The following is a 25,716-nucleotide window of genomic DNA, read 5'->3' as shown; positions in this document are numbered from 1 at the left end:
AAGAATTACCTGGGATCGCTCTTCGAATCAAGACGTTTGCTATTCATGTTCCACAGAATACCAATGGGTTTCTCGCCTTTAGCTTCACACTGAAGGACGGCTGGCTCTCCTCGACGAGCTGTTTGATTCTTGAATTTGATTTCAAACTGGGGTGGAGCTACAGTGAAAGAAAGTTTGTTGAATTTTTGATAAATAAAATGGTAAATATAGAAAGCACTTGTAACGAATTACCTTGAACACTGACGAAGATGACAGCCGACAGACCAGCACCGATACCATTGGACGCTTCGCAAAGATAATAACCTTCGCTGGATTTCTGAATATTGCCAATGGATAAAGTACCATCTTCGATGCGAACATAGTTATTGGAACGGATGTCCCTGTAATCGTTGGGTGTGCTTCCTGTTAAATATCAAGACATTAATTGCGGGGTTCCATTGATTTTTGAATTCTTTTCGGCCACATTTACCTGGAGCTTTTTTCCAGGAAATTTGAGGTTTTGGAAAGCCATCAGATTTGCATTCGATTTTAGCTTCGCTACCCTGAGCAAATGCCTTGTCTGTAGGTTCGACGATCCAGCGTGGGGGAACTTGATGAAGAAAATTGGGAATTAGTTTTATGTTCGCTGAAGGATTTCGGATAGAGATAGATGCAAGAAGATGTTACAAAGTCTCACGTTCCAGGACACAATATTCGCATGCAAATCAAATTTAGAAAACGAATAAAAATTCGTAAACAGGATTTTCAAATTACGACAAGTTCCTGGAAAGTGGAAATCAACAAACTTTACAGAAAAGAACCTGTTCCGAATTCTGACCAAAAACATGCGTTAATTAATACAGGAAGAAAGTTTCTCTGCCTTTCTTCCCTTGAAGCAGACTTTTGGAACAAATTATTTGATGTGAAATAAATAAATTAAATGGTGAAAGCAAGGGTTGATTGAGGTAAGGATAAGGATGTGGGATAGGGACGCTCCGCGTCGCGGCCTTTTTAATTTTAAACGTCAACATTTCTAGTTTGAAAATCGCCTATTTTCTACGCCACACAAATCTCTCGTCCCGTTACGCCTCGGTTCATATTCCTACACACAACAAAAATATTTAACCGGACAATGTCAACCCAATTTACCATTGACTTTGACTTGAATTGAGGAGCTTGAACGGCCGGCTGAATTGTTCACGTGACAACTGTAATTTCCAGCCTGATGTATGCCAACACTGTTGAGAATTAAGAGGCTTGTTTGAGGCGATACCCTTGACACGGTAGATTCAGGCACTTGACGGCCGTCAATCGACCAGCGGAAGTCAAGTGGCAAGTCTCCGGCCGTGGCAATACACGTCAGCTGGACGTAGCTTCCCTGGTCGACAGATTCGTTGGGCAAGTAGAGTGGCAAGAGCGTCGGTCTCTCTATAGAAAATGATAACAATCGATCCTGAGCATTTCAATAGATATCTAAAATGGCTTGGCGACGGGAGGTTCCCTTATTCGAGGATCTGGTGAAAGGCTGACTCAAATAGAAACAATACCCTGAACGAGTAACTCTGCAGAATAATCAGCCGAGCCTGCCGCGTTTGTAGCTCGACATGTGTAAAGGCCTCCGTTTTCCGGTGAGACAGTATCAATGACTAGTAAATTAGTACGCGAACCCACCCTGGTTGTGGACATGCTCAGTCCAAGTGCTGAGACATTAGAGCCCCGGAAATGCCACTGAACGTCCATAGGAAGATCACCCTCAGTGGCTAAACAAGTCACTTGGGCGGCTGAACCGGCCATAACAGCCTCGTCACCGAAGCTGAACGGAACAATTTTGGGGGCCACTATCAAAAAAGAAAAACGAAGCCCAACTGATTAGGATCGAGGAATTTAAAAAGGCCACGACCGGACGTACAAATTGTCAGAACGGAGAAGAAAAGGGATCTATACTGGCACGTAAAATCTCAACCGTTAATGATCAATTCAGCTGTGAAGGAGCTGTTTCCAGCTGCATTGGAAGCACGACAGGAGTAGTTGCCGAAATGATTGGCCGCTAATGAATTGAAGACGAGAACAGAGGCTCGAGGCCCTGTCGGAATGACAGTGAGATCTTGTCGAATTGGCGATAATAATTCGGAACCGTGATACCATTCTAATCGGACGGGATCGTCTCCTTTGGACAGGACGCACAACACCTGACTAGATTCACCTTCGTAGATATCGCCGAACGCGAATGGAACAATTTCTGGAGCAACTGCATGACGACAGTAAAAATTTTGGTGTGAATAAAAGAAATGAAATGAAACGCGGAGCGGATGAATGGAGGGATTAGGGGGCAATAAATTTGAGAGCTGGACTGGTGTCCGTCTGTGTACCCGAGACTGACAAAACGGCTGAATAACTGACGCTGGCCACTTGATTGCGCACTGTGCACGTATACATTCCGGAGTGAATAGTCGTTACTGAGTCGATAATAAGAACGCTGCCACGTTGGCCGGCACTAGTTGTTACAACGCCAGTCGGAAAATCAGTTACGTCTCCGTGAAACGTCCAAGTAAAATTTAAAGGCGTGTCGCCTTTAAGTGCCAGACACTGAGTCTGGGCCGCTTCTCCGGCGTTCAACGTCGCTTCCCCAAAATCGAAAGGCGCAATCTCCGGAGCAACTTTAGAATTAAAATAACAACAAACATGTTGAATAATAATCTGAGTTAAATCGAAATAATACTAAAAGTCTTTTAATTTCAATACGCAGGAGCGTCCCCGAAAATTTGGAATTAAATTTACGGGTTCTTTGTGGGAGAAAAAAACGGGGCTAAACATTGGAATTGCAAACGAACCGGAGACGGACAGGACAGTTGAGTAACTAGCACTGGCCACTTGATTGCTCGCTGTGCAAGTAAATACGCCAGCGTGATTGGTTGTTACGTAGTCAATGATAAGAGCGCTACCCCGCTGGCCGACACTAGTTGTGACTGCGCCCGTCGGAAAGTCAGTAACGTCACCGTGAAACGTCCAGGTGAAATTCAAAGGCGTGTCGCCTTTAAGAGCCAAACACTGAGTTTGAGCTGCATCTCCGGCGTTCAACGTTGCTTCCCCAAAATCGAATGGTGCTATTTCCGGAGCGACTTAAAAATTAAATTATATAGACACAATTAACTTCCAATCGAAATTTAACTGGAAAATTTAACAATTTCATAAACGCAGGAGCGTCCGCGAGAAACAGGAATTAAATCTGTAGGTTCCAGGTGACAAATAGATCTAAAGATTTGAGCTGTAAACAAACCAGAGACGGACAAGACGGTTGAATAACTGGCGCTGGCCACTTGATTTCGAACAGTGCACGTGTATATTCCAGCATGATTGGTTGTTACCGAATCAATGATGAGGGCACTACCACGCTGGCCGACACTAGCCGTTACAACGCCCGTCTGAAAAGTTGTCACGTCTCCATGGAAAGTCCATGTGATATTCAAAGGCGTGTCACCTTTGACAGCCAGACACTGAGTTTGAGCAGCCTCGCCAGCATTCAACGTTGACTCCCCAAAATCGAAAGGTGCAATTTCCGGAGCGACTTTAAATTCAAATGCATCTATGAGTTAACTTTTTCTCCCCCTTAAAATCAGACAGAAGAAACGCAAATGAAATAACATCATAACGCAGGAGCGTCCGCATCGTTAGGAAGAATTCTATAGGTTTTCAGGTGATAAAAAGGAACTAACGATATAAACCAACCCGAAACAGACAATACGGCGGAATAACTAGCGCTGGCAGCTTGATTGCGCACGCTGCACGTGTATGTCCCGGCGTGATTTGGGGACAATGAATCGATCATCAACACACTACTTCTTTGGCCAACGCTGGCTGTTGTTACACCCGACTGGAAGGTTGTTACATCGCCATGGAAAGTCCATGTGAAATGTAAAGGTGTGTCGCCTTTAAGAGCCATACACTGAGCCTGCGCTGCATCCCCAGCGTTTAACGTTGACTCTCCAAAATCAAAAGGTGCGATTTCCGGGCCGACTTTCAATAAAATGTTATAGATATTGTTATTTACTAAAAAAAGAACAACCAAACAGCTTCTTAATTGACATAAACGCGGGAGCGTCCAGAGCTTTGGGGATGCAATACATAAAGGTTTCAGGTAACAAAATGACGTGAAATAGTCTAAACCAACCGGTGACGGATAAAACGGTGGAATAACTAGCGCTGGACGCTTGGTTGCGCACGGTGCACGTATAAGTTCCAGCGTGATTTGGCGACACCGAATCGATCATCAAGACACTACTTCTTTGCCCGACACTAGCCGTTACCACGCCCGTCTGGAACGTTGACGTGTCACCATGAAACGTCCATGTAAAGTTCAAAGGCGTGTCGCCTTTAAGCGCTATGCACTGCGTTTGAGCGGCTTCCCCAGCGTTCAACGTCGAATCCCCAAAATCAAAAGGTGCGATCTCCGGAGCGACTTGATCGGTCACGCGAAAATAAAATAATAAAATGCGGCTGGAGCGTCCGAAAAGAAGGTTTTTTTTTTTATTATAAAGGGAGGTGAAGAAGCAGATTTTAAAGCTAAAACAGTGAGCTGGGAACAAACCATTTACAGCCAAACTGGCCGTGTAATTAACGCTAGCGGCCGTATTGGTAGCCGTGCAGGTATAGTCGCCCGAATGACCGGCCGCAATTGAATCGATCGTCAAGAGCGAGACCCTAGTGCCCGCTTTGATGATGGATATACCCATCTGAGACGACAGCTCTTGTCCGTGAAAAGCCCATCTTAATGACAATGGAAGGTCGCCTTCCAGAACGGTACACTGAATAGCCACGGGTTGGCCGGATGTCAACGAACCTTCGCCAAAACTGAACGGCATAATTTGAGGCGGAACTGGACCACGAAAAAAGAAAACGGATAACATTGGCGACACGGAGCGGATGGATGTAAGGAAATGAAGTACGTGGCAAAGCTAAATTTAAGTTTTAAAAGATTGCAAGGACACCGTTAACAAAGAGAGAGGCCGTATGATTCGACTGGCCAGCAGCGTTTTGAGCTGTGCACGTGTAATCTCCAGCATGACCGGCAGCAACGGCATCGATGGACAAGAGAGAAACCCGTGGATTGAGCCGAAAAGTGCTGATGCCCATCTGAGATGAGAGTTCCCGACCATGGAATATCCATCGTAATGTCATCGGCAAATCGCCATCGATGATCATACACTGGACCGTAATAGGCTGTCCGGAAGTCATCGATCCTTCGCCAAAACTGAACGGCAACAACTGAGGAGCCACTAACGGGGTCCCAATTCAAACATTCATGAACGGATTAAATATTGAAATTAAAAGGCGATGCGCGGAGCTGAGGGAGCAATGGGTTGTTTATAGGATAAGATGAGCAGATGTTTTTAGCGGGAAAAAGTTTCAAACCCTGGACGAGAAGCGTGGCGGTGTGATTAACACTTCCGGCGGAATTCTGAGCCGTGCACGTATAGTTGCCCGCATGACCCGCAGCGATCGAATCGATGGAGAGGAGCGAAACACGAGCATTTATACGAATCGTCGAAATGCCCATTTGTGAGGAAAGTTCTTGGCCGTGAAAAGCCCAGCGGAAACTAATGGGCAAATCGCCCTCTGAAACCGTACACTGGATTGCCACTGGTTGTCCGGAAGTGATGGCCTCATCGCTCAGATCGAAAGGTACAATCCGTGGAACAACTAGTACGTAATCGATTTTTCAAAAAATTTAGCGATACGAAATGCAGCGCTTGCGGAACGTTTTGGGAAAAGTGGGAAGGTATGGCAATGGATTTTGAAGAAGAAATTAAATGAAACAAACGGGAATGGCCATTTCCGAGATGGTGGGTATACCGTTGACAGTCAACGTGGCTGTATAATTCGCTACTCCGGCAGGGTTTTCAGCAGTGCACGTGTACTCCCCGTTATGAACGGCCGCCACTGATTGGATCGACAACACGGAAATTCTATCGCCCAAACTGTTGATCGTAAGTCCAGTAATGGGCGAATCGGAAGCTAAAGGTCGCGATTTGAATGCCCAGCGAAGGCTTATTGGCGAATCGCCTTTAACGGCCGAACATTGAACCACTACGAAATCACCAGCGTTGAGAGCTTCGTCGTCACCGAACGAGAACGGAGCGATCTGTGGCGCAACTAAAATCAGCAATCCGGTGAATTACAATTTTTATTAATTCGTTTTGTCGTAAAAGACCATCAACTTAACCGAACGCGGAGCAATTACTTAAAGGAGAGGAGAACAACGGGATGTTTTTTTTGTTTTGTTTTTTAAGAATTACCAACGACGGTGAGCTGGGCAGTGTAACTGGCCCGACCAGCGGAATTTTGTGCGGTACAAGTATAATTGCCTGAGTGAGAGGCATCGACTGAATCGATTTGCATAATGCTGGATTTGGAACCGATCTTAGTGAAAGTAATGCCAGAAAGAGCCGAATGGGTCTGACCCGATGTGATCCATCGAATGTCAACAGGGACATCACCATCAGTTACAATGCACTGCAACTGAGCTGACATTCCCGAAGTGTAGTCCTCTTCGCCGAAATTAAACGGTAAGATCTTGGGCACCACTTTACGTTAAAAAAAAAATGGACTGAATCAAACGTTTAGCTATAAAAAGGCCGCAAGCGTTTTACGTTGAGGTTTTTGAGGGCGGAACGAAATTGTAATTCATTTGGAATAATAATACCAAGCACTTCGAGGTCGGCAACGACACTTTGCGAGCCGACCGAGTTTTTAGCCGTGCAAGTATATTCTCCACTATGAGCAGCTGTAACCGAGTCGATTTGTAGGACAGACGAACGAGGCCCTACTCGCGTTGTGGAGACGCCCATATCCGCCATGCCGATTTTACTATCGCCTCGAAACGTCCATGTCAATTCGATAGGCAGATCACCTTCACCGACGATGCAAATGGTTTGTACATGCGAACCCGGCGTGTGGAACTCGTCTTCTCCGAAAGTGAAGGGTAATATTTTCGGGCGAACTGAGGGGAAAAACGAAAACATTCACCTGGCATCCGAGTTTGTAGGTTTTCTTTGACCTATTTTCACAAGCATCGATGGTTCAATGGTAGAATGCGCGCCTCCCACGCGCGTGATCCGGGTTCGATTCCCGGTCGATGCACGCCTTTTTTTTACAACTTCACGAAATATTTTCTTTACAAATGCGTTTCGATTACGTTTTACAAATAGTGTGTAATTTTTTTTCGTTTTCGTCGGTAAAAATCTAAGTTCTCCCTGGGATCCCCGTCTACGCTATTCGCTACATTTTCCTATGCTACCAAGACAAACTACTTTCTCCGTCGTTCGAAATTAACCGAGAGGGAGCGCCCCAACGAGGCTTTAGGGAAGACTTGAAAATGGATCATCGACTACCGTAAACATTCAGGGTGGCTGTATAGTTGCGGACGGCTGCGAAATTGCGAGCAATGCACGTGTAATTGCCCGCGTGATCGGCAGCAACCGAATCGATATTTAGGACGCTTGAACGTGAGCCGATTTTCATAGTCTCGATGCCGGACATTGCCGATGACGGCCCGTGAAATGTCCAGCTAATTTCAACCGGCAAATCTCCTTCGACGACGATGCAGTTGATTTGCGCCGACATGCCCAGCGTGTACTCGGTGTCACCGAAACTGAACGGCCCAATCACCGGTGCCACTGACAGCAAACAAACAATTTTTACTTTTGTACCGTTTTCGATGCGATCGCGGGAGCGATTTCAGGATATGGGAACATGTTTGATAACTGGGCACTTATTCCGGACGGTTGATGTACCAAAGACGACCAGTACGGCCGAATGGTTGCGTGTCCCGGCATTATTGCGTGCCGTACAGGTGTAGTTGCCACTATGCGCTGCTGCTACCGATTCGATTTGTAGCATGTTGGACCTCGGTCCCACTTTGGTCGTCGTGATGCCCATCATTGAAGAATACGGCTGGCCGTGAAAGACCCAGTTGATGTCCATCGGTAAATCCCCTTCGGCTGCAGCGCAGACGGTGTGTGCGGAATCGCCGGATGTGAACGGTTCATCGCCAAAGGAAAACGGGAGGATTTTCGGCGGTACTGAACGAGGACGAAAAGGGTGGGACAAAGTTCCATAACGTTCCCTTTATTTAAAGAGGATTTTCGGACGCGGAGTTTCCCGGTTTCGACGATTTAGCGTTTGGGGGACATTCGTGTGCTATTAAACCCGTTTTTTTGTTCGTCTTACCGTACACCGTTAAATTAGCAGAATAGGAAGATATTCCAGCCGGATTTCTGGCAACACAACGATATTCTCCATCCGAATTGTGATTGACATTGGACATGGTCAACAGACTCGTCTTGCTACCCACATTCACTAAATTGACACCTGGCCGGCTATTGTCTAGCGGTATGCCATCTAGAGTCCACGAGACGGCGATCGGTTCGTCTCCACGCGCAACGTAACACGTCAATTGAACATCGTCACCAGAGTAGACCGGCTGGTCAAACGCGAACGGATTGATGGCCGGTAAGACTGACGAAATTTGTACACGTATCCATTTGTTTTAAATACACTAAATTTAACTCTTTCTCGCATGGGATATTACGATTTTTCGTTGGACTTGGATGTCGAATCCAAGAAGAGAATAGCCACAATTGGGCAAAGATTCGTCGTGTTGATTATTCCGTTCAAAAAAAAAAAGACTTGAAAAAAATGATTTAATGTTTATGCAATTTCGGAATTCAACACGACGACTCTTTGCGGGGTAGTTAATTGAAACATCGAACTTACCCATGACTTGAACTTCGAGGTTTCCTTTGGCGGAGAATCCTTGCGTATTTTTAGCTATGCAGGTGTAGGAGCCTTGATCAAGCGATCGCTGGACGTTCTCGATGATCAACGTGCCATTGGGGAAAACTTGTTGGCGTCGGTTGACGGGCAAAACACGGCCACCTTTCTCCCACTGAATGGTGTCAATTGGGTATCCAGCTACGGGGCACGTAACCATCATCGTTTCACCAGCCACAACAGCCACTTTATCCATAGGTCTGACGAAAGGTAATCCGTAAACGTTGAAACGAGCAGAGTGATCGGCGTGTCCGACTTTGCTGGAAGCGGAGCATTTGTACAAGCCGCCATCGTTAGTGTGAACTGCCGTGATGTTGAGATAGGAGACGACTTCGTTGGTTCCGGCCGTAAAGTGACCAATTTGAACCCTAAGCCACCATAAACACGGTTAGATTCGATGGACTTGACGCTACCAATCGATACGCTTACCTCTCGGACGATGAGATTTTCTTTCCATCCAGTTCCCATGAGATTTCCGGTAATGGATTTCCCGAAGCAGAGCACTTGAGGGAGACACTGGGTCCGGGTTGAAGGGTCCGTTCGGCGAAGGTGCTTAGGAACTGAGGCGGATCGACTGCAGTAAAAACAGAAAAAAAAACGGATGATAACCAATATCCGGGACGGAAGGGGAATACAATTGTTTAAACAAAAAATATGATTTACATCTTCCTCCTAGTTTGAGTTCCGCTGAAGCCTGGGCGCTCTCTTGATCGTTACGAACAAAGCATTGGTACATGCCCTTGTCTTCGCGGCGCACTTGTTCAATTCTCAATACGTTGTCGGTATGACTCATAGCGACTCCGTCCTTCATCCAGCTGATGGATTTGATGGGATTGCCTTCTGGGTTGCAGGTCAATGTAGCCGGACGGCCATAATCAACTGTCTGGACTTGCGGTTCAATGCTGGCCGATAAGGGAGCTAAAAAATCAGAGAAAAAACGAAAGTTTTAAAATTTGGACTCCTCAATCAAAGCGCATAAAAAAACGATAAAAAGTGAACCGGATTTTGTACCTGTTACGGTTAGAACAGTCTCGACGCTCTCACCGCCGACGGAATTATTGACATTGCACAAATATTTGCCCGAGTCTTCCACTTTAGCCTCTTTGATGATGAGAGTGCCGCTGACTTGTTTGACGCGGTCGTCCAGTTTGACCGGCTGCTTGGCTGTGCTTCCTTCCACGTATTTGTACCATCTACATTTTTAAGAAAGAAGAAACAGAAAAACGCTTACGCTACACCGTAAAACATATTTTCCGGAAAGATATCCCACAGAATGTCATAAAAGGTCATAAGACCTCTCCTTTTGTTTTTCCATTTTAATCGCTATCGCACGAAAGGGTCGTGGGAAGTTCCCGCTCGCTGGAAAACATACTGGGAAAAAAAAACAAAGTACCTGAAGATAGGCACTGGGAAAGCAGTAACATCACAGGTAAGATAAGCTTGACGCTGGATGGCAGCTACGGCGATTAAACTGCCTTCGATTTTGCGGCCGGATGTACGAGGTGCGACATTTGAACTCGGTTCTTTTCGGAAGAATTCGACATTTTTTTTTGTTTAGAGAAAAAGAAGATAAAACTCCCTGTCTGTAAATCACTTAAAATAAAAACATCCAACCCTGTTGCACGATGAAGACTCGTGACGCTTCCATATTGTTATACGACAACGGATGGATGTCGAGAATCCATTAATTAGAAAGGACAATGACAAAAGGGCTCGTTCCATCCGGCCTCAATTACGATGGTGTTTGAATGAACATAGGCAAACAGATTGTTATCTAGTGTTGTTCAGTTACCGATGACTAGGTGGCGGATGAGACTGGGCATCACAGACAATAGCCACTGGGCCGTCGGTGGCCCGCCGGATAGTATCGAATTTCGATTTGGGCGGCAGTCGCGGAGGTACGCTACCCACGGGCTCTATATGTTTTCATTCATTAACCCCTATTATCTTCTTTAATTACCTAAATGTTGGAACAGGTATCCCCTGAGCTTCACATAAAAGAGCTTCACTCATAGACGACTTCATCCGGACGATATCAGATTTACTTCGTGGAGGAAGACGCGGCGGGACGCTTGTCATCGGTTCTATTTTTTACAACACTTTAAGTTTCAATTTCTTATTAAAAATTATCGCTCCACCCGCTGCTTGAATGTTCGGATACCACAAATTTGGCGTCGGTTGTCTATTTCGGCCCCGCTAACCGCTCACGAGTTTGTTTGTTTTTACATTCAGATGAGAACAAAACCTTAACGAACAAGAACCTGTTTACCTTCTTTTTTCAAAGACTACATGTCTGCCTGACGTCGGATTAATGTACAAGGGTCTAATCTGACTCTGTTTCTTTTTAGTTAATCAATTACCTGACGACAGGTGTGGGAAAACCTTGCGCCTGACAGAAGAGCGGTACGGCCTCTTTAGACCGATGCTGCGCGCTCAACAATTTCGTATCGAGGGAGAGTTTGGGTCGGGTCGAGCCCACGGGTTCTGAATAAAAATCGATACCATTATAACTCTAACCTGAATGACGGCACTGGATAACCCTGGCCGGTGCACAGCATCACCAAGGGCAATTTAACAATCCGTTCCAGTACGGTACCTTTTGAATCGGTACCGAAACGCGGCCGGGCGCTACTCACGGGTTCTTTTATTTATTTATTTTTTAACAAATTAAAACTCTCAGAAATTGACGTCATTGAGACATTGAAAGCTGCCTGAATATTAGGAGGGGGAGAAAGGGCGGCTACCTGGTGATGGGAACAGGAAAGCCTTGAGCGGCGCAAAAAAGACTCAGGGCGGCGGAATTAGAGTGCAACAACGAAGTGCTGGTGGCCGCCGTAGAGAAACGCGGTTTGACGCTGCCACTCGGCTCTGATTTAATTTGAAAAATTGTTGGATTGTCAATCAGAAATGAACCAACCTGAAAACTGGTACTGGGTAACCCTGAGCCTGACATGTCAGAGAAAAAGGCGACAAAGAGGAACGTTCCAAGTTGCCGCCTTTTAATTCGGTAGAGAAACGCGGACGAGATCCACTCACGGGCTCTTTTTTTTTTTAAAGGGAAAGACGAGATGTAACACTATGAGATGAAATGATTCACCTGAACACGGGTACGGGATAACCCTGCGCCTGACAAGTCACAGAGAATGGAACCAAAGAAGAGCGCTCCAAGTTACCACCCAGTTCAGTCGAGAAACGCGGTCGGGATCCACTCACGGGTTCTTTTTTTTATAAATGAAGCGCGTAACAGTATGAGATTAATTATTCACCTGAAAACAGGAACGGGGAAACCCTGCGCCTGACACGTCAATGAATAAGGAGACAAAGAGGAGCGCTCGACAGTGCCACTCTTTAATTCGGAGGAGAAACGCGGTCGGGACCCGCTAACTGGTTCTGATTGATAGCATCAATGAGATGTTTTTCAAAAAATGTGATTGTTGTTAAGCAAATCAAGTTGCTAACCTGAATGATGGTACGGGATAACCCTGGGCCGGACAGGTAAGAGCCAGTTGGTTAGCCCGCTGTCTTTTAACAATGACACCTGACAGTTCGGCTGAGAAACGCGGTAGAGAGCTACTAGTTGGCTCTTTTTGGTTTTAAAACAAAACATCAACCCGAAAGTCAGAGATAATCATCTTAGCAGAGCTAATGAAAAATGACTTTCGACGTTATAGAACTGCCTGAATGTGTGGTCTCCTACCTGAAAACGGGAGTAGGATAGCCCTGAGCCTGGCACAAAAGCGAGGACGATTTCGATTGGCGCTGTTCTACAATCAGTGACATTTTCACAGCAAAACGCGGCGCTGCGCTACTTGTCGGCTCTAAATGTTATCCGATACTTTAGACAAAAGTTTTCCTTTAAAAACAAGCCCCGATTTTGCCTGAATGTTTTAAAGGGGCTAACCTGAAGACGGGAGCTGGATAGGCTTGAGCTGGGCAGAAGAGTGAGAAACTGGCCTTCAAATCTTGACGCATAAGGTGGACAGAAGACCGGCTAGCAAAACGCGGTGCGGAACTGCTCGTAGGCTCTTAATAACATCGACAAAACCGTTAACTTTCATCTTAGATTCTAAGTGAAAACAATCGCTATTCGCTGCCTGAATGTTAGACACGTTATCGGCTGACCTGAAAACGGGCGCTGGGTAACTCTGAGTTGGACAGAATAGCGAGAAACTGGACCGGAAATCTTCGATGAGATTGACAGACGAGCGGCTGGCAAATCGAGGAGCCGAACTGCTAGTCGGTTCTAAAGTAACACGGAATCAAAATTCCGGTCAATCATCTCTTTTCACATCAAAACTAAGCGACAGCATCTTCCTGAATGTTTTTTACGCAAAACTAAGAGATGGCAAGTGTATACCTGAAGAGAGGTGCGGGGAAACCCTGGGCCTGACATTGAAGATTGGTCGTATGGCCTCTTTGGCGCTTCAGAAAGGCGATAGACACGTCAGCCGACACGCGAGGAGCCGTGCTGCTCGTCGGCTCTACATCGCATTTACGATAAAACGTAAAACGTATTAATGAATCATTCATTGATCGAGTGGATTAGCCCCTGTCTGAATGTTGATATCAATAGCGGTGCATTTAGTACCTGAAAAGCGGAGCTGGGAAACCCTGCGCTAGGCACATTAACGTCAACGAAGAGCCTCGATGACGTTTTAAAGCCACAGAAGAGAAGTCGCCCGATAAACGAGGAGCGCTGCTGCTTGTCGGTTCTGAACACAAAAACAAAACGGGACACGTCGTTGGTGGCTTAAAGAGTTTTTGATCGAGAAAAGAACGGCCTGAATGTTTGGGGCGGGTAATTCCCGGTGTAGTTTCGATGGATTACCTGAAGACAGGTGCGGGAAAACCCTGCGCTAGGCACGTCAACGTCGAAGAAGAGCCTCGATGGCGTTTCAAAGCAACCAGAGAAAATTCACCCGTCAATCGAGGTGCGCTGCTACTCGTTGGTTCTATCGACGACATTGAAATTTTGGACTCAATCAAATCGGATAAGGTATAAAGCCACCAAGGTTTTTTTTTTTTTTTTTTGCTACACTCACAGCAGACGTAGATAATTATTTATCTACCTGAATAAAGGTGCAGGGAATGCTTGGGCAGGGCATAAAAGATTGATGGACATTCCCAGATTTTTCCTCAAAACGAAACCAAATGATTCAGAGGCGAATCTTGGAGCGCTACTACTCGTGGGTTCTGCATAAAACACGACGCAATTTTATACTCGACATCGACAACCCAATTGCAACTATCGTGCCCGCGAATATTAGGAAGGGTTTTTTTTTCACCTGAACAAAGGTGCAGGGTAGGCCTGAGCGGGACATAAAAGATTGATGGCCATTCTTGAATTTTTCCTCAACTGGAAACCGACGTAAGAGTCTGAAGCAAAACGCGGAGCGCTACTGCTCGTCGGCTCTAATGTATTCAAAACGGCGCAATTTAGCTTTCGAGTTATTGCAACAAGGCAAACTAGTATATCCTGCCGTAAACGTTAGGGGAAGGGTTATTCACCTGAACAAAGGTGCAGGGTAGGCCTGGGCGGGGCACAAAAGATTGATGGAAATGCTAGAAGATTTCTTGAGGGTGGAACTCGACGATTCAGTGGGAAACCTTGGAGCGCTACTACCGGTCGGTTCTAATTGATTCCGATAATTACTACCAGACTTAATTTCAACGGAAGTCTCAATTTGTAACATTGCCCGAACTGTTGGAATGGCTGAAACCGGTTTTTACCTGAAGGCAGGTGCAGGATAAGCCTGAGCCGGACAGAGGAGAGTGAGCGGACGGCCCGTCATTCGTTTCGAATTGGTTGAATCAGAAGCAAAACGCGGGGCCGTGCTACTTGTCGGTTCTATCGACAGTTACGCTCTCATTAATATTCAACTAATCTCTTTACAATTTTTCAAAAGACGTCAACCCCGTTCAAATAATTCTACGATTGCCAATTGGATACCTGAATGCCGGAGCAGGGTAAGCCTGGGCCGGACAGAGCAAAGTCAACGAACGTCCAATAATCTTTCTCGAGCTGGAAATAGCCGAATCGGTGGCGAAACGTGGCGCTGTACTACTAGTCGGTTCTAAATCATCACATCGTTTTAGATAGTCTCCTTTAAAAAACTGGGCACATTTTGGATGTTGGGACAATTGTAGCCAATGTGTACCTGAAAGAGGGTGCAGGGAAAGCTTGAGCCGGGCAGAGTAAAGTCAACGGACGGCCAAATACTTTCTTGGCGTTAGACAAAGTGGAATCGGAAGCCAAACGTGGAGCTGCGCTGCTGGTCGGTTCTGTATGGCCATTTTTCAATGATAATTTTTTAAATCTAATCATATGGAAAGGCACTGCTCAAAACGAATACCCTGTGCGCAATGAAAACGCTTGTCGAAAATGTCGAACTGTTCCCAATATAAACCTCTTGCCTTTTAAAGCTGTGCCGCCATTTCAAAATATAGACAGACGGTCTATTTATTTTCAGAGAAGACTGCGGATGAAAAAGAGAGAGATAAGAGGGGAAGGAAATGGAAACATCTGCTTTTCTTTTTCAGGGGGGGAAATGAAATGGCCATTTTTAGACTACTACTCAACCGAGTGAACTGCGATACTACTAACCTGTGGGAAGGAATGGGGAAACTCTGAGCTTCGCAGAACATGGCCAACGCCTGACGTTCGGATTTAACAAAGACGTAAGATTTGGCTGAGGCACCCACGCGAGGAGCTACGTTGCTCAACGGTTCTAGGAATTTGTTTGTACACATTCGTGACGGAGGAAAATGTATAAGGAAAAAAAAAAAGGTGTGTGTGAGTCATTTTATACTACACACACTTTTTTTTTTTTTGCTTACCGGAAGCTAGGAACGGGGTAACCCTGAACGGCAATAAACAGCGCCACATTTTGGCCGGAACGACGTTCAATGACGTAACTTTTGGTTAACGCAGGAATTCGCGGAGCGCCGCTGCTGATTGGCTCTACACACATTTGGCGGATAAATGACATGAGTCAACAGTTTTTGCAAGATTCTTAGGGGGGTTGAGGATACTATATGGATGTTTCTAATTTAAAAAAAAAAAAAAAGGAAAAAAGAGTTCCCAGCCGCGTCTCTCCACCGACCGGTCCCCTGCACCTTTCGTCATTGGTTTCACAAATATTTACGTCATTTTTGTTTGAAATTTTCTTTGGTATCAAATTGTTTTCTACGTTTCATTGTGCAGCAGGGGTACCCTATCCCAACATTCAGGCAGTGCAGTCGAGTCTACCAGTGACAAAGTTAATTGAATTCCTTTTGAAATTTTACACAAATTTTAATTTTAAAAATTCTTTCGAAAGACTTGATTGTTTGATTTGTTTTAAATCTAACTTTGTCAACTGGTTAATAAAAATTTATTAAAACTTGTGAGGGTCGTTCGGGTAACTCACCGGTGACGACTAGACGACCGGCTGTGGCGCTGAGGCGGGTCTCGCCAGTTAGACGATGTTTAGTCCGGCATCGATAAGATTTGTATCCATCTTCCGGCGAAACATCCCGAATATGCAACTCGCCACTGGGAAGAACCATGTACTTGCCATCTTTTTGTTTGAAATGATGTTCATCGTTTTTAAAACAACGAAAAAGAGAAAGAAAAACATGAATTAGATCATCTGCTCATTTCGCTTATCCTAAATCCCAAGCATAGAAAAAAATTCGATCATTTGTTTCTATCCGAGAGAGTTAATCCGCCACCGTTGATTTTGGGCTAAACTTGTTGACGGCATTGATAAGAAAAATATTTTTTTTTCAAGAAATGGGTGTCTTTGTTTTTAAAATCATTGCTCCATAATTCAACGGTCGACGAATACGATTAAGATTTTTAAAAAAGGGGAATTTGGAGGGGAGGGAGGAGAGAGAAATCCATTAGTCACTAAAAATATATCGACCTGCAAATAAACACAATTTAAAAATTGCCAAAAATCATTAATGTAACGAAGGTCTAGTTGATGTCGAACCTGCAATAAATAATAGAAAATGTGCTTCATTAATGGGTCCAATCCGGCGTTTCCGGATGGATCTAAGAGAGCAGTGCCAAGACATTGACACAGAGATTTTTTTTTCAATGAATCACGTTGGCTTTTTTGTAAATCAATACCGTGGCTGTCGGCCGTAATATGGGTCCCATCACCGCCCACCCAAGTGTCGACGATGACAAAATCGCTGACGAACGACGGAATCAAACATCGAAGGAGCCCAGCGTTGCCTAGCAACACGTATTCATCGTGCACATGGACCTGGTACGACTGGCTCACCACTGAAACATAAAAAGGGCGAGTGTAAGATGATGACGATTTTGTTTACCCCAATCAGTGCCACCAAACACCTCGCCCTGACCCGACGTCCAGGATTCAATCTGGACCACGTCGCTCACGTAAGACGGCACCAAACATTTCAGGAGGGCGGCGTTCCCACGCAGAACGAACTCATCGTTAACACGGACTTCATAATCCTGCCACACGGCTTCCAATTTTTTTTTTTTAACGGGGGAATAGCAAATCAATTAAAAATTCAAATAACCAATCACGTCATTGAAGATGAAGATCTAAAATTACAATTTCCCTCTCCATAGGATTTTTTAAAAAGGGAAAGGAGGGGAAGTATTTCCGGATTAAAATTTTCTTTTAATTTTTACCAGACGAGGTGTCGGTTGGGTGGTAAGTTTGACCGTGGTCATCCAGCCAGGCTGCAACCTGGACCAAATCGGCTACGTAGGACGGTATGCCACACTTGAGCAAGGCCGAATTTCCTCGTATGACGTATTCGTTACCCACTTCGCTCTCGTACGACTGCAATACCACTACGCAAGGGGGCAGATCAATCAACTTAATTGACATTTATGGAGCAATGATTCTTTAATAGCCTTAAAGCAATTTTTTGCTTAGTATTGTACTCTCGGTGGCGGAAAAACGATGGACCCAACATTTTTTGTTTTCGTTTTTAAATTTAAGAAAATACCCGATGACTGGGTATCGAGATTAGCGAGTTCTCCACGCTCGTCCAGTATCGTCCAAGAAGCCACATGGACGAAATCCGTTACAAATGATGGGATGGTGCATTTCAGCATTGCCGAATTGCCCAGGATGACGTGCTCATTGTTGACTTCAATGACGTAACTGGATTGGACGACTGCACATGGTGGGGTAGTACAATGTTTCATTCACAATCAATGAACAACAACAACGAAAGCAACTACAAAAACAAGAAGGAAAAAATCGAAAACCCGACGCCCTAGATGTGTGACGTTGATTGCGTGTGCGCGCCTGTTTTGTTTTAGATATTTTTCAAAAAGTGGGGCGCCATTTTCGTGGAGGGATAGAGAGAGAGGAGAGGGGGGGGGAGACTGTTCTTTTTTACCGAACGAGTCGCCATGAACGACGTGATTGTCGTCAATCAGCCAGGTATCAACGGTGACGAAGTCGGCGATAAAACTGGGAACGCTGCACTTGAGCACGGCGCTATTCCCGCGGATGACATGTTCCAGGTTGACATCCGTTTGGTACGTTTGATGCACCACTACATTATCGCGATTGATCATTAAAACAAAATTCATTAAAAAAAAAAAAAGAGAAATCATTGATTGCGCATTATTCATCTTCGAGCTCCATCCCCCGACTGATCACACCTGTGTTTAACAAGGGTGGAGGGTTTGGGGGGATGTAAAAGGAGGGATTGTTTCTTTTTAAAATGTGGGAGGTACCATAGCGTTCGGAATGGATCACGATGGTTCCGTCGTCAATCATCCACGATTCAACTTGGAGGTGATCAGCCATGAATGAAGGAAACTGGCACTTGAGGAGGGCGCTGTTACCGCGGATAACGTACTCTTTGCTGGCATCCGTGTCGTATTCCTGACTCACGACTGTGGTAGACAGGTAATTGAATACCAACATCATTTTTCGTGCGTTACGTTTAAAGAATGCACCGCTACATTTTTTGTTAGTCATAGTGACCAAGTCGAGCACATTTATCACGTTGATTAGATTTCGATCTGCCAAGCTCGATCCCGATTTAGACCTATTTCTGGGGCGGGTGGGGCGGAGGGGCATTGATAGGTGAAAGCCATTTAAGCAGAACAGGTACCATAGAGTTCAGAATGGTTAATGACGGTTCCGTCGTCAATGATCCACGATTCAACTTGGAGGTGGTCAGCCATGAACGAAGGGAATTGGCATTTGATGAGGGCGCTGTTGCCGCGAATAACATATTCTTTGTTGACGTCCGTGTCGTACTCTTGGCTCACGACTGTCGGTGTGGACAGGTAATTGAATATCAACAATCATTATCCAAAAAATGGAAAAAAAAAATAAATAACGGAAGACGAGGCTTTCAAAGACGATCCTGTGGCCATTTTTCTGTCTCTCTCTCTCTCTCTCCTCCTCGTCACCAATAGGGGACACTAGGGAGAGGGGAGGGGTGAAAGTTGATACCCCAGTCGGATGTTGAAGAGATGATATTCTCGTCGATGAGCCAGTGGTCAACGTGGACCGTATCAGCAACGAAAGACGGAATGTGACAGCGTAGGATGGCCGCGTTTCCAAGGATCACGTGATCCTCCGACACGTACGTCGAGTACGATTGCAACACAACTAACCATCGCACGTCATTTCTTTTCTTTAATTATAGTCTTGTTGAGAAACCCACCCTTTCTTACTTAAATCCCAGTGATTGCTTAACTATTTGAAATGTTTTAAAAGCCAATTTCGAATGGGAGCCATTTTTGTACTTCAAATTCAAGTAGGTAATGAAAAAAAAAAAAAAACTTGTGGCAGTTGTCAAAACTTATTGTTCAATTTTTAAACGGGAAACCTCTTTCGTCTTCAAGACGGGAAGTAATCGATTAAATGAACGATCAACGGAAATGGCACCCGATTCGATATCGACCGCAGAAAGAGGAAAAGAATAACGAGTACACGAGAGCCTCTTGGAAAGGATAAAATGGGAAAATGATTACCTGCTCGGACGTGGATGTCTCGGGAGACGATTGAGCCGGCCGAGTTGCGGGCTACGCATCGGTAGAACTGGGCGTGAACCTCCTGTTTATAATCTTCGGCCCGGAACGGTGGGAACACCAAGCTGCCCGACGTTTGAACCTATTGTACACAAATTGAGTCACTTGTCATTTTATACAAGATTTCTTTGTTATGAGATTTGAAAACAAAAAGGTTAAAATCAAACATTCAAACAAATTCACGAGATCAAAGGTCGATAACTTTCCAAGTGTCGGGTACTGACGAAACAAAAGAAAGTTTCATTTTTTGTGTGTGAAGAAAAAACACGTCAGAAGATAAACGGCGTGCGTGTCATGGACTATTCATCACGTTAATTATCCATGGGCTGGAGGAAAACGTCAAAACAACTTTTACGGGCAAAAGGCACAGCAAAGCTGGTGAGAATGCGGGAGACTCGACAAGCATTGTAAGTGTGTTCAAAAAAACAACGTCGTATTTTCTACGTATATTTTTACTTGTCTTAAAACGCAGTTGTTTTCTATTATTTACCTGTCTGAGTCCGGGTACGTCCGTGACGGGACTGCCATCAGCTTTAATCCACAGGATCTCCGGACGAGGATTACCCGTAGCAGCGCATTCGACCACCGTGCCAGTAGTGTTGGAAAAGTCAATTCGGTTGGATGGTTCTTTCAAGAAAACAGGGCCGGACAGTGATGACGAACTGGCCGCCGCTGTCGCGGAACCATCGCCAACACACGCACCTATCAATCAAATAAATGAAATTATTATTATTATTGCAGTCATCATCATTATACGGCGATTCTCCAATTTTCAGAAAATAGTATTAAAGCATTTGAACTGGAAACTCATTTGAAAAAAATATATTTTTGATAGAAAACGTCCATCACAGGAAATGGCAACCTTGCTTTGTCCTCCTTTGTCCTTTTTCCTGTTTAATTGTTTTAGAAAACCAGAAACAACAGAAATTTGATAAGAATTCAAATCTCAAACAGACGACTTAAAAATTTAGCTCAACGGTCAAATAATGCGTGCCCCCCTTTTTTTAGTTCAAATTAAAAAAAAAACCGGTCAGATGCCAGACGCGCGCGTTGTTGTTCTTTTAAACAGTTGCAGCTGCTCAGTGACGGCCTTGCCAGTCTCTTTCCAAACGGCAGATGTTGAGCAGAAAACATAGGGATAGTAGAGAAGACCGACGGGGGGCGAGAGCTGAAAATCTACCTTATCAAGTTACAACCACCGAAAGATTCGAAGAACCCGCGGATGGTGCACTGGTTCAAAGAAAAATACGGTGTGGCAACCACCTGCTAGACTCTTGAGGGTGGCGTGTATACGAGACAAAAGAAAATCGGAGAAAATAACCTTCCACGGTGTCCAACCCCTCGCGCCCTACACCCCTAAAAAAGATGAGGGTTTCGATTGTGGAGGACTCTTTTTAACGGCGTCTTAACTCTACAGCGTAGGGTACAAAAACTCTAGACCGCACTCACAATTCACAGCCATGATGATTTATACCTGCCATTTCCGGCGGGCAGGATGAGGGGAGGAAAAATGGATGTAGATGAAAAAAATAGTAAACTAACAAACAAAATGGTAAGTTTCGTTTTGAAGGGGAGACCTAGACGCGTCGTCCTTCGGTTGGGTTACCACTAACCGACTGGAAGAAAGCCAAGATCCAAGAAAACCCGCATTTGTTGGAAATAATTCACGAGAAGAAAAAAACAAATGATTACACACGTGTAAGTGTACCTGTACTGAAGGACTCTATGTGGGCGAAACCACAAAGAAAAGGCCATTTAAATGTTGAAACTAGCGATGAGATTTTTTCTTCGAAAAATATTATTTAAACATTTTTTTAAAGAGCCTTGGCGGCACACAGTCCGTACTGGAACAATGGAAAACCACTTCCGCTGAGAAAGAGGGAGAGAGCCTTGGAACCCCATCACAAACACACAAAAAAAAAGAGCAAAGCAAAAGGGGTGTCTTTTAATCGATCGAATCACGTTGGCGTGAATAAATCGCAAGTGCTGCCGTGAAGGTTTACAATTTCAACGTAACAAGATACGTCGATTTGAGAACTAAAAAAAACTGGATTTAACCAAAGTTCAGGACATCGTTTTACAACGTGTAAAAGGATTGAACACTCCCATCAAATCTTGGGTTAAGCAATTACATGTTTCCCTCCTAATTTTTTTTTTCAAAAATTAAATAACAATAACACTGTCAATCTAATCTAATGTGTAGTAATTCTTTTGCTCCTATCATAAGGCTTCCATTTGGTACCGTACGTTTGTTATGGTCCGTTGTCTAATCCCTCGCCAATGATATTTCAACGAGACGATGGACACACACATCCGGCTGTTATGGTGTTTGTTATCTGGTCGATACAGTCCTGCACCAGATTCCATCAACAAACTTAACGCCAGCAATTTCATTCACTTTCCAAACTGTGAGTCATGACCATCCCTAGTCTATATAGTGACGTCATTTTTCACGTGCATAAAGAAATTGCCAGCAAATGTTTTGGGGGAAAGATCTACAGCATAGAATGTCGAAAAAGAAGTCTAGTCCTGTCCCATCGATCGGGAACCTTATAGCCCAGAACAGGAAAGAGCGGGAGAGAGAGAGAGAGAGCACGGAAAATACAAAGGGAGAAAGAGAGGAGAAAGAGGGAGTCGGAGCGTGTTACGGCCCCTCCTTCAACTCCGCCTTTGGGGTAGTATAGAGAAGGGAGAAACGACCTCAGGATCAATAGTCCTGGCTGCAGCTGATTCATCTCATCACTCCCCCAGTCCCCCCCTTCAGTTTTCCCCCCTACACAACCATTCCACCTCTACACTTTTGCCTTCTGTCCAATTCGGCTATTCGTATTCATCGAAGCTTTTAAGCAACACGAGTTTTTTTGTTGTTTCCTTTTCAAATAGAGATTTCAATCCAATCCTACAGATTTCCTTTTTTTGGTGGATATTTTTCTCGTTTCAGAGACATGACGAGCGGATAAGTGGAGAGACCGAGTAAACATCTTCTGGGTGTGACTTTCAACTTGACATAAAATAAACCTTTGCGTTTCTCTTTGCTACTGCGACTCTACACGAACAGCAGCTAATAAGTTCGGTTGACGAGTAAATAAAAAAAAAACATGGGCCTTAAAAGGAATCGACGCTGTTCAAAGCCGGAAACCACGACTAATTCTTTCCTTCGAGTTCAAGGCTTCAAGCTATTACAGACAGCCAAATAACATCAATTTAGGGAAGTAGTAAACTAGGTCATTGGCACCCGATGAGAACTTTCCCACACAACAAGCGACTGAAACACTATCGAACACGATGTTTTTGTCAAGTTCCAGAATTTTAAGGCTTTCTTGTCACACCTGAACCGTCCGTACGAAATTCTTCCGAGAAAAAGACATCGATCACACAACGACATCTGCCTGTAGTCGAAATACTTTTAAAACCATTCGTTCATTTAACCCTCTGGAATGTAAAGTGAAAATGCAGAGAGAGGAAAAGTGAGAGCAGGAATTTTTGAAGTCTAAAACCGAAAACGGGAATGTTTGGTACAGAAAACTATTTCCTCTTAAACAAAGACGGGGCCAGGAGTGCGGAAATGTGTACCATCCGGTCTGAACGACGAAGCTTCAAGCACGTTCTAATTAGACGACACACAGTTGCCGCACAAAATAGGCAAGAACCGCAGGTTTGCTTTTTATTAGGCAAACAACAGCAGCAATTGCAATAACAAGGACGACAATCGTCATTTGTTATTCTGATTCGACGAAAAGAAAAATGGAAACAAAGGTGGGGTATCTTTGCAATGATCGGAAGTCGATATATCACGACAAAAGGTCGGGACAGGTGGCAGATCAAGACTCGAATAAAAACTGTGTCACGATCGTCGATACTACAAAATAAAAGAAGGGAATAAGCTGGTAATTGTAAACGAAAAAAAGAAATGCTTCAAGAAATGGCTTTTTTGAGCTGGTCAGGAGGAAAAATTCCGTTGGCAACAATGTTGGATATAGAGATGAAGATCAGTTTAAGTGTCAAAACAAAAGGGAGGGGCCATGCGGGAAAGAGTAACCAAGATCCGACAACGATACGGTATCGATCGGTTCATCTACAAAAAGAAAGAAAAATGTCTTTTGACAAATCCTCTTGGTGTGTCTGCGCGCGCACGCGGAAGTTATGAAGATTCGATGAGAGACACACACACACACACGCGCGCGCGAGTACCGCACTACTTATTTACTGCCGTGTCCGAAAGGATATTTTCATTTCCTCTCTTTCATTGGACGAAAAGAGGCTTTTTTTTTTTTAAATTAGTTGGAGGCCAAAAAATGGGAGGGCAGACTCCTTTGATTGAATATATACGTGCCTCCCTCTCTTATGGCTCTTCAACTTCGCCCATTTCACAGCCATTGAAATTCAGCGATTTTCGTTTTTTATTTCCTGCTTTTCTATCCTTGTGAAACGACATTTCGACAGTCGAATACCGGCCTGACACAAAGTCTGAACATGTGTGCAAGAAAGTTAATGATGCTGTTGAATCATCGTCTGACATTTGACAGATGGGGGCGCGATGACTACACACGTGGGGAGATTTTATTTTTTCTTACCCAGTTCCGTTCACGTAATAACGAAGTCTTTGAAGTTTTAGAGGGTAAAAAAGAAACGAAACGATAGAACAGGGTGAAATTACCGGAATAGAATGCCAGAATTGTCAGGACGAAAACGAGGAAACGGTCGGATGCTGAGCTTCGATTGGCCGCCATGGCGACGGACGAATTTCTTGACGTCGGCGTCGAAACCCGGAGGGAAAACGCACGAAATTCCTAAATAAACACATAACAATAGACGTTGCACTATTTCTCATTTGAAAACAGAAAGACGAAGTATTCCTTCTTCCACCGAATAAATAACGTTTTCGGTCAAACCCGAAAGAGAAAGAGAGAAACTCCGAACACTCAACACACACAAAAAAAGGAAAAAAAAAAAACACTCACACACACACACACACGAGACAGACACCAGGAGCAGCACGACTTCACTGGTACACAAGAATGGTTAATTCAACAAAGTAACACACGCACACTGAGAAACACTTTTTTCGATAAAGACTATCGAAGAGGTTGACGAGGAGCTTTTGGTGATGGTTTCCCAGCACGAAATGCTAGCAAAAACAAAGTTTCGTATCCAAATTGGTGCAGGCAGAAAGAGAAATGGGAATAGAGTCAAAATATCCAAATGAGTTGACGAGAAGAACAGACGGTCCTTTCGACTGAGTGTCAGCAAACTGTCTGACTATAAACAGCAGCAGCCGAAAGAGAGCAGGGGCCGAGTAACACGCTGTAAAACGCCCTATCCGACAGACTTAAACTGCGGCGGCACAACCTCTATCATACAGCTAGCTTTCATACCGCACTTGCCTTGGCTTGAAATTCAAATTGACATTGAAGCACCTTTCTGCCATCTAGTAGTCATTTCGGATAATAAACTAAGGATCCGTGAAGAATTTGAAAATGAAATACGACACAAATGATGCTGCAGTGAACAACAAACACACGTGCAGGATTTATAAATCGAACAGTTACAAAAAAAAAACTTTTGTTTTATAATCCTGTTGGTGTTTATTGTTTTTGTAGTTTTATTTGGGGGGGAGGGGGATGATGGGTGGCTGTTTTTAATTCTGATTGAACCCAGAAAAATGAGGGGGAACTTTGATTACTCTAATCCAGTATTGCCATCTATACAACAGAGAATAGATATCTTGGACTACCTTGCTACAAAAAAGTGTTTAATCTTGTTAATTGTTTGTGAAGAGAATTTATTTTTCGTTGAATGTGCACAGGCCTTTACGAGACGTGGGCTAGAACAAACGGTGAGCTTGATGTGACTTAACGATAGAGGGTGCCTATAAATAA

At 44.4% G+C, this 25,716-nt stretch overlaps 1 protein-coding gene and 1 non-coding gene across 31 annotated transcripts in view; one reads left to right on the top strand and one right to left on the bottom strand.

Moving 5' to 3' along the window:
- The window catches only part of LOC116922715 (Down syndrome cell adhesion molecule-like protein Dscam2), a 31,759-nt gene extending 6,656 nt beyond the window's left edge, over positions 1–25,103 (bottom strand). Inside the window, exons 1-15 of one of the 30 annotated variants that reach the window (XM_045174351.1) lie at positions 24,799–25,103; positions 24,495–24,627; positions 20,328–20,539; positions 19,781–19,919; positions 18,910–19,071; positions 16,218–16,367; positions 15,413–15,536; positions 9,820–10,001; positions 9,472–9,726; positions 9,238–9,382; positions 8,752–9,176; positions 4,565–4,852; positions 470–589; positions 232–402; positions 10–157 (exon numbers count right to left, since the gene is read on the bottom strand). In XM_045174351.1, coding sequence (XP_045030286.1) covers positions 10–157; positions 232–402; positions 470–589; positions 4,565–4,852; positions 8,752–9,176; positions 9,238–9,382; positions 9,472–9,726; positions 9,820–10,001; positions 15,413–15,536; positions 16,218–16,367; positions 18,910–19,071; positions 19,781–19,919; positions 20,328–20,539; positions 24,495–24,567 — 2,594 coding nt within the window. In that variant the 5' untranslated portion in view covers positions 24,568–24,627; positions 24,799–25,103. Of the gene's footprint in view, positions 1–9; positions 158–231; positions 403–469; positions 590–1,942; positions 2,228–3,705; positions 3,994–4,564; positions 4,853–4,964; positions 5,253–5,388; positions 5,677–5,829; positions 6,130–7,769; positions 8,058–8,751; positions 9,177–9,237; positions 9,383–9,471; positions 9,727–9,819; positions 10,002–10,201; positions 10,332–10,768; positions 10,893–11,168; positions 11,293–12,074; positions 12,199–12,267; positions 12,392–12,709; positions 12,834–12,930; positions 13,052–13,877; positions 14,002–14,316; positions 14,441–14,758; positions 14,883–14,966; positions 15,091–15,412; positions 15,537–16,217; positions 16,368–17,461; positions 17,627–17,784; positions 17,956–18,183; positions 18,343–18,526; positions 18,689–18,909; positions 19,072–19,780; positions 19,920–20,327; positions 20,540–24,494; positions 24,628–24,798 lie in introns of all 30 variants that reach the window. The other 29 variants (XM_045174336.1, XM_045174352.1, XM_045174335.1 and 26 more) reach the window with 29 other exon arrangements.
- Positions 7,046–7,116, top strand: Trnag-ccc. The gene has a single exon. It is a non-coding gene; the product is annotated as a tRNA-Gly (tRNA).
- Positions 25,104–25,716: the final 613 nt, after the last annotated feature.

The sequence above is a fragment of the Daphnia magna genome, linkage group LG5 (assembly GCF_020631705.1).
Source record: "Daphnia magna isolate NIES linkage group LG5, ASM2063170v1.1, whole genome shotgun sequence".
Classification (NCBI taxonomy): Eukaryota; Metazoa; Arthropoda; class Branchiopoda; order Diplostraca; family Daphniidae; genus Daphnia; species Daphnia magna.
This window is presented reverse-complemented; position numbering and strand designations above follow the sequence as displayed.